The sequence below is a fragment of the Camelus ferus genome, chromosome 2, assembly GCF_009834535.1.
Source record: "Camelus ferus isolate YT-003-E chromosome 2, BCGSAC_Cfer_1.0, whole genome shotgun sequence".
In the NCBI taxonomy this organism is placed as follows: domain Eukaryota; kingdom Metazoa; phylum Chordata; class Mammalia; order Artiodactyla; family Camelidae; genus Camelus; species Camelus ferus.
The window spans coordinates 84,699,316-84,708,425 of NC_045697.1; the positions used below are offsets into that span (position 1 = coordinate 84,699,316).

Consider the following 9,110-nt stretch of genomic DNA (forward strand, 5'->3'; position numbering starts at 1 on the left):
TTTTTGAAACCTTCAGTCTGAGTCATTTGTATAGATCACTGGGTAACCAGGGGTCCATTTATTACATGGCGATATGCATAGTTCACAGATTTACCAGAGAATCTTTGGAGCTGCTCTAGTTCTCTGGTTTTCAGCCTTCCCTTTTATGTAGCTAGTATTCTTCCATTAAATTTTTTTCAAAGACAATTTTTGCTGATTTCAAAAAAAGAAGAGCCTAGCTTATGCAGACGTGACACTACAGAGTAACTAGTAGGTAACAGATTGAATGGCAGAAGCTCCTATTATTGAGACTAACATTCAAATCCTGGGCTTTAATTTCTGGACACAACTCTTAAAATGGGAGAGCAGTCAGTACCATACTAAGTCACAAACTAAAAGTAGTAATATCAGGAACACTAAATTTTTCAAAAACATAAATGACAGAAATTAAATGTTACCAGTAATATATGTTGCTGGTGAGCTTTTGGCAGGGAAGAACCACATTTTATTACTGCTGGTGTTTAACAAAGGGGCATTCAGTGTTTCCCGAAGCAGCCATTGCTTTATATAAAGATTTTCAAACATATTTCCTTAAAATAGGATGATAATTTTCAACTGTCTCCATATTTTTATTCAAGTTCTATTTTTGCTTTCCTTCTTAACGTGTATTTCAAATGTTAACAGGTTATGAACAGCCAAACATTCAAATGTTTTAATCTTAATGGAGTCTATTGTATACCTCACGCTGTTTGGAAACTTGACTCTTGTCCATCCCTAAATCAGTGTGATTTCCATTTCTGCATAGCTACTTTTCTTATTCAAGGAAAAAAAAAAAACTTGTGGGTGGACCTCAGCTAGATAGCTTCAACGACTGTTTAGGGAATGGGCTTTCCCAAGAGCATTCACCATACCCGTCACCAAACATAGGCACCTACTTGTCTAGCACTAAGAGATGAAAGAATGTAGGACATTGCCCTTAATTCTTAACAAGCACACAAATGAGTCAAAGAGGTAAGACTATCCAGGTGAAATAACAAAGACAAATACATAATGAAATCAACCTATTTGGTAACTTCATGGTCCTTCACCATGTATTTTCCTGTCCTTCCTAAGATTTCAAGTTTCAGAAAGGCCACGATTTTGTTTCATTCATCTTGGCACTTGGCACACAGTATTCTGCAGTCATAGATGCTCACTATGTAACTTTTGAATGAATGGATACAGGCTATGCGTATTTACTTAATAGTGAAGGTTAAATGAATATATGTAAAGATCTTACACTAAGTGCTTACAAGACTTTTTAGAAGTTTGCCTTAAACTGACCTTAGAAAAATAGGTAAGAACTGAAAGAATATACATGATGAGAGAATAAATGAAGGCACAGGAATAACCCTGGTGTTTAAGTATACATTTGACCCTTAAACAACACGGTTTGAACTGCTCAGGTCTGCTTATTCTCGGATATTTTTCAATAGTAAATACTCCAGTACTACACCATCTGCAGTGGGTTGAACCCATGGAGTAACTACAGATACGCTGGCTATAATTTTACTGAGATTTTCAACTGCTTGGAGGGTCAGTGCTCTAACCCTGCATTGCTCAAGGCTCAACTGTATAAGAAAAATTAGGCTGACAGTAAGGCTAAGAGTATAAAAAGGTTCTACAAGCCAACATTTGCTAAACTTGAATTAATTCCAAATGATATTTATCATTTTACACGAAGAACAATGTTTGTTTTAAATCTACTCTTATGAGATGAAGGGGGTACATAAAAGCCTGTCCATTAAATTGAAAGTACCTTAAGACTTAACTTCTGTACCCTTAGTCCCTGCAACATAGCAGGCACAAGAAATAATACGCTGTACTGAATCCACCATAACTATTTAACTGTATCAACACCATACCAAAATAAAAATATCTTAAGATATTTTAAGACAAACTTAAAACATACACATTTAACTTTATTTTGTATTTGTCATTTAAAGCTTGATTTTATAAAACATACAAAGACATTTTTAAGAATGGAATTTAAACAGTAGAAATATCCAGGGCTTTACAGGTTCAAGTTATATAAATTAAAATCAAATAATTGGAAAAAATTTCAATATGGAAACTATACAAATGAAATAAATGGCAAAAGGACCTAATAGAAGCAATATTTAATTATTATGGACTATCAGTTACTTTCAGACCTAAACAAAGATTCTGAATATTCATATTTCTTTTGCTGTATTTTATATTTAAATATTTCTCTATTTTCTGAGTCAAGATGCTTGACGAAACAGTCTGATTTAGGAAGGGATTTAGCTTTATAGCAAAAGTTTTTCCATCTACAGTTACCACCTTCAAAGGAACTGACATAACAATACTGATGTAATCTTCTAGTTCCCTTTTGAACAGTATGCAGTAACTTTTGTCAATCCTATGGAAAGTCAAACAGGTACCAAAAAAGGAACAGTTATGCAGATTCAGTAAAGTATAATGTTAAGTTTTCCCCATCTAAAAATTAACCAATGAAATAAAACATATCAACTATAGTTGATCTGGTTCCAGGAAAACCACATTTGAGAATTGTAAGTACATTATTCTCCTTATCTCAGACTCAGTCATTGACAGGAATTTTGTAGGCTACCATGCTGTTTACTTTGTGAATTGTGGTAGTAAATGAACGAAGACGAACTTCCTCAGAATTGGTAATGAATTGTGGTCCCGACTCTTCCCATTTTTCAGGTACAACCAAATCTTTGTCTGTATAAATTAGGAGATCAAATGAACCTAAATTGGGAATAAAATCATTAAAGTACATTATTTTTTCAAAAATAAAACTACCCTCCCTGTCTCACATTTCGAACCATCCAGTGTGTTAGAAAAGAGTTCAGCCTGGTCTCTTAATAGTTAACTGCTTTTCCTCAATGGAAACTTACTGCAGTACTGTAAGTATTGTACTCCTTTCACTTTATCTTATGAAAAATTCAAGTTTCTTTTTTTCTTTAAAGAGTAAACCATTAAAAATATTTGTAGGAAGTGTATAATCAATTACGTGGGATAGCATGAACGTAACCTAAGGAAAGCTAACATCTTGGTTCTGTGACTGATGTATCCTAGTGCCTAGAACCATGCGTGGCATGTAGTAGGTATTCAGGAAATACCTGATGACTGAAGCAGTAACAAAGATAGAAAGGCAAGACATAATTATAGCTTTAGTCTTATATATACATAAAACTGTGTAAAAAATTAAAATAATGAAAGGAATTACATCAAAACAATCAAGAGTGAGTATTGTGGAATACTTTTATTCCTTTCTTTTTCAGCATTTGCAAATTTTCTAGAATGTTCATAACTTACTTTTGCTTTATAATTCTTTTCTCATTTTTATTACGTGATATTGATAATTAAGAAAAATTTAATAAAGGGGTAATTCTTAAAATAGTAGCTTAGTTTTTTTCCCAATAAATTGAAGTCAACGTGAAGTTGTGTAATACTTACAAGAAACTTCCAACAGTGGCAGAAATGTCACTGTAGCTGTGATCTGTCTGATCACTGAACGGATTTCATCTTGGATAGCTTTCTGAGATTTTTCTCTGGGTGCACTATCAAAGAAGCCAAATTAATTAATTTATTTTAAGTTTTAACAAGTTATTTAAAATTTTGGTAAGATTATCTGATTAAATGCTTTCAAAATCAATTAAGTAATGCATTAAAAAGGAATTACAAAAAAAAGTATAAGTATATCCTAAGGACCTTTAACACAATAGGCATAATATGTGTTTTTATTATTTCATTTATTCTTCTAATCATATTTTGGGGTTGATATTAGTATCAGGTCATTTTGTATCAGATGACCAGAAAAATCTTCCAAATGCTCCAAGTCAGGAAAACATCAGGAACTCTTAAAAAATAAAAATAATAAGTAGTATCTAAAATATTTAATTGTTACAAATATTCTGGCATTTTTAGTAATGCCTAAATGTCTAGTTCCTTATTCCTCAAAGATATTAAATTATATATCACATTATTTTTATATGCTAAAAATTTCCTAAAATTGACCAAAGGCTTCAGAAGCAAACTACATTTCATTATGAGAAATGGCTCTGAATTTACAGGGAAGCATGCCTACGCTAATGCTAGACATTAGCATATAATGATGGGCATTTCCCACTCACATCATCTGGAAACTTCAGAGTTTATGAACAGTCTTAGGAAACTTGTAGCATTAAATGAAATACAGTAGAGCTGCGTCTTAAACTGGGAGAGTCTAATAATCCCTTATGGTTAAAAGTCCTTTTTAAAAATAATTTCTTTTATGAATTATCAATTAAAAAATTAACAATTTTTAATGAATTGACAGTTCATTAAATGGGCCACCTAGTACATTATGTGTAATTTTGCATATACCACCAGAAACACTAGTCTGAAATTCACCAGTTCAGACTAAAGGCAATTATGTTAAAAGTACACTATCTATACAAGCCAGTGATACGCCAAGTGAGCACAGTTCTTTTCCGTAGGAGACTGAAGATCAAATTAAACATCTTAAAAAAAGTATACCTTAAATGAAACTTATTCAATATAATTAGAACTCATTTAGTAAAGAAAACAAGTTTTAGAATAAACACATGAAAGTGGAAATAATTTAATTCATACTTACCTGTCATCTTTTGCAGTCTTGTCACACTCAATATCAAACTGCCATCTTTCAAGGACCTCACCACTTTCAATATTTGAGATGACTACCACCAGTTTCTGAACTGAACATTTGTATAACCATTCTGCAATACATAACAAGGCATCTTTTTTTGGTGCACTGCATTACAAACCAACTTTCTTCCCAGGTCCCCCTCCCTACTTTCAGGAAATTTCTACCACTGCTATTTTGGATCTCCTCCAAATTGTAGAGAAAACTCGCCCCATCAATGACCTAGCTGCTGCTTTCAAATTCTCAGTATTTGTGCTAGGTATAGTACTGGGTGCTGAGGGCAGGTAGTGAATATGTGGTACTTCCATCCCAATCGACGGGAAGAGTGTAGGAGATGGTATTAATCATTGCACCAATAAACATGAATTATAATTGTGATAACTGCTATGAAGGTGTGATATATGGTGCTATAAAAGCATAAAATAGGAAAATTTGAGTCACTCAGGGATGGTTTGAATTTAGTCCTAAGAATCAGCAACATTAAATATGCAAAAGGATAGGAAAGAGGTATATGTCTTAAAGACGCGAAAGGGAAGAGCATCAGGTCAGAGGACTGAAAGGCCAGTACAATGGCAGTTAAGAAAGGGAGAATGAACAAGGCAAGTCTGGCAAGATAAACAGGGGCCAGACCATGAAAGGCCATGTGGGCCAAATTAAGGAAATTATACTTTAAGAACTAAGGAGGTCATTACTGTGTTTGAAGCAGGGTATGAAGTAATTAGACTTGTATTTCAAAACTATCATTCTGGATGTGATGTGGGGAGTGAATTGGAGGTAAATAGGGGATGTACAGACACTAATTAGTAATTCAAGCAAGATGTAATAAAGGCTTGTAGGAGGATAAACTGGTAGAGATGGAGCAGTAGACAGAGTCAAGAGATTTCATGGTTAAAATTGTTAAGATTTATTGGATTACCTCTGAGAGTAAAGAAGAATAAATCAGGGCTAAATCCCAAGTTTCTGATTTATATTCTAGTTGGATGGTTGACTCATTCACTGAGAGGAAAGAGAACTGAAATGGAGATGATTTCAAATTTAGTTTTTAATATGCTGAGTCTGAAGTAGATCTGGGATAGCCACATTAAGGCATCGAAGGAGCCACTCAGTATATGAGCCGAGAGTTAGAAGAGGTTAGTGAGTCAATTACACAAAGGTTATTACTGAACCTTTGTAAGAGATCAACTAGAGAGAGACTATAGGAAGAGGGCCTCACAGATTGAGTCCTGAATTAATCTTAGAAATTGGGATAGTATATTCAGGAATCAGCAGTTTTTTGTTTCTTGGGATAGAAAATAATTTAGAAATATTTAAGGCTTGTGGGCTAACTAGGTTACAGTCTTTTTTTTTTTAATTGAAGTATCATCAATTACAATGATCAATTTCTGGTGTACAGCCTCCATGTCCCAGTCATGCATATATACACATACATTCATTTTCATATTCTTTTTCATTAAAGGTTATTACAAGATACTGAATATAGTTCCCTGTGTTATACAGAAAAAAATTGCTTTTTTAATCTATTTTTATATATAATTGTTATCATTTGCAAATCTCAAACTCCTAGTACATAGTCTTTTTAAAAACAACCCTTTAAAAATATAAAATATTCTTAGCTTGCAGGCAATACAAAAATAGGCCACTTGCTGGATTTGGCCTGTCAGCCTTGCTTACCCCTGGCATATATGAACAACTTTTATCAGTTTAGTTCTGAAAAGGAGAGATTAGATGGTAATTTGAAAATCTAGGGTAGGTGATAATTTTTTTCCCCATTTAAAATTGCAAAGAAATGAAACCGATGGGAATAATCAAAACAAACAAGTTGACAGTACAAGAGAGAAGGAATAGGGTAAAGTTCCTAAGTAGGCTAGAGGAATGGGATTTAAAACAGACTGAACAATTTGCCTGTAAAGACCAATCCCTCCATTTTAACTAAAATAAAAGCAAGAAGTTAAATAAGAAGGTCTAGATACATCTGAGGTGAAACGCCATTAGTCTCAAAGGAGACAACCCAAAAACCAGTAGCTTAGGCAAGGCTTGCTTCTCCATCAAATTAAGATGAAGACATAGATGCATTGTTGCCTAGAGGTTCCATGCCAGATAATCTGAATGCAGCCCTATGAATGACTATGGGTGATTTAGCCCTCAAGTTAATGAAAATAAAATGATGTAATTTAAAAATGAAACTATTTGAAACAACAAAAAAAAAATTCATAAATTTTAAAATAAAAAAAAAGATGAGGACCATAGTGTTTTTTTAGAACTAGTATTTTAGAAGATCAAATGGGTAGATAGGGAGAACTATCCTACAACAGAGAAAAATTAGAAGTGAGAATTCTAAAAGGAGAGAAACATGAAAGAGAAACTAACAAGAATTTTAGAAGAAGAAAAGGAATAGATGGAAAACAAATATTGATCCAACAATACTGTAACTTCTTGAACTAAAAGGAAAAAATGAGTGTTCAGATAGAAAAAGGCTTACTGACTCACAGGCAGAATTTTTTAAAAAGACAAATAGAAATAGGTGAAAAGTAAGAAAATTTTAATGGGTACTCTATTATTTAGTAGTTCTTCATTTTTTTTTTTTCCAAGTTTAGTTCCCAGGCTGAATTCAGTTTTAATTTCTTGATCTTAATACAACAATGGCTTTAGACTCCAAGCAATTACAAAAAATATATTAAGAATACATAGTGGATTTTTCTCAAATAATGAACACCATCATAACTACGTAAAATTCTAGTGTGTCCCATTAGGTTACATAAACTGCAATAGTCATTTTAAAGGAGTTGATGGAGATTGTTTTGTTAAGTCATATCAGATTCCTAGCATTAAAATATGCAGCCAACTCAAAATGTGGTGGGGGAATGGTGGGATTTCTTTCAATTTATGTATCATTTGTTTCCTCCCAGTTGATTCACTATATTTGAGACAGTGGTGTATTTTACACCACTATGCTCAGAGCTGAAAAATGATCACCAAGATGCTAGAAAATGTGGATCCTAGAAGGTCTGCAAAACTCAAAACTGTTTCCATCAATTAAATACCTTTTAGTTGTTCCACGACATTATTTAGGTATTTTACTGAGCTCAGGATCAGTGGTTACAAGCAAAGTGAGTCCATATTTCTGCACTCGAGTAAAGGTTTCAGATGGATATATACCACGCTGATATAAAATGCTGTTGATGCCAAATGCTGAAAACAAAAGAAATGTTACAGCAAGGTCATTATCACTTTGTAATAATTAGGGAAATAAAGCAGTTAGCTGTGGCTGTAGTTTCAGTAATGGTGTAAGGTTGCAGATGTCTAAACACAGGTGTTTCTGCGTGTTTTGCTGAAAGCAGAGTAGGTACAAAGTGGCATTAAAAAATCCTTAAAATTTTACTTTTAAGAGAGAAAGCGCCTGCAAAACAAAGTATTTATGTGACAATGAAAGATACCAAACTGCGTTAATCTACTGCTGCCAAATTTCATTTCAAGAATTTGAAATGAAGACCAAATTCAGATTATATGGTTAAAGGATGTCAAAATAGGCAACTGATTGGCAGTCCAGTGCCCCAGGCAAGCCTCTCCCTGTCTCTTTTCCTCCATTTCTTCTCACAAGTCCTGTCAGGTTCTATCAGAAGGTACAACCGGCCTGGTCCAGAACAGTGCTTCCGGAAATCTAGTCCCATCACCTTCAACTCCAGATTCACCTGGGGAGGGGGCGGGGGAAGGAGGATCGGCGCTTTAAAGAAATGCTCCCGGCGAAGGGGCTGCGTCGCGAGGCAGGCCTCCGCAGCCCTAGGCCTCCTCCACCATTAGCAATGCGTCCAGAAGTCGCGCCTGCACCCGCCTCTTCCCCGATTCCTCCTGCAGGCTGAGAAGGCCTGAATTCGGGGCCACTCGGGCCCACCCGGCTTCCCCGCCTCGGAGGCCAGCCGCGGGCCTACCAGGCGGCCTGGGCTCAGTTCTTCCCGCCCTCCTGCTGCGCGAGGAGAACTTACAGAAGAACTCGGCCACGATTTCGGCGCTCCCGCGCAGGGTGATGCCTTGCTCCCGGGAGAGCTGCAGCGCCATGGCCAAGCTCACGGACGAAGGCACGCGCTTCCACCCTGCAGACAGCGACACCAGGGGCTTCCAGAGCAGTTCCCCGCCACTCGTTTCAAAAGTAACGACGCAGGACGCCGTGGGGCTCTGTGCGCAGGCGCGACGAGCCTTTGGGCCCCGCCCTACGCGGGGAGGTCCTGCCCCTTTTTTCAGCCGTCGCCGGAGCCAGCTATTGGCGCAGGCGCAGTGGGTAGGCAAGGTCTGTTCCTGGTAAGGAAGCTCGGGTGGATGCTTGTTGTGCACTGCGACCCAGGGAGGAAGATGCTGGATCCCGTTTTAGTGGCCGCTCCCTCCCTAGGTCTGCGGACAGAGCGAACAAGGAGCACAATTTCTGAGTCTGAAAGATCTTTTG

General features: G+C 36.2%; 1 protein-coding gene across 1 annotated transcript; it reads right to left on the reverse strand.

Moving 5' to 3' along the window:
* Nucleotides 1-1,919: 1,919 nt before the first annotated feature.
* On the reverse strand, nt 1,920-8,860 carry MAD2L1 (mitotic arrest deficient 2 like 1). The gene is given in 6 exon segments (XM_006185510.3): nt 1,920-2,754; nt 3,466-3,569; nt 4,628-4,748; nt 7,717-7,753; nt 7,755-7,864; nt 8,656-8,860. Coding segments are annotated over 6 exon segments (618 nt in total). The 5' UTR covers nt 8,729-8,860; the 3' UTR covers nt 1,920-2,581.
* Nucleotides 8,861-9,110: the final 250 nt, after the last annotated feature.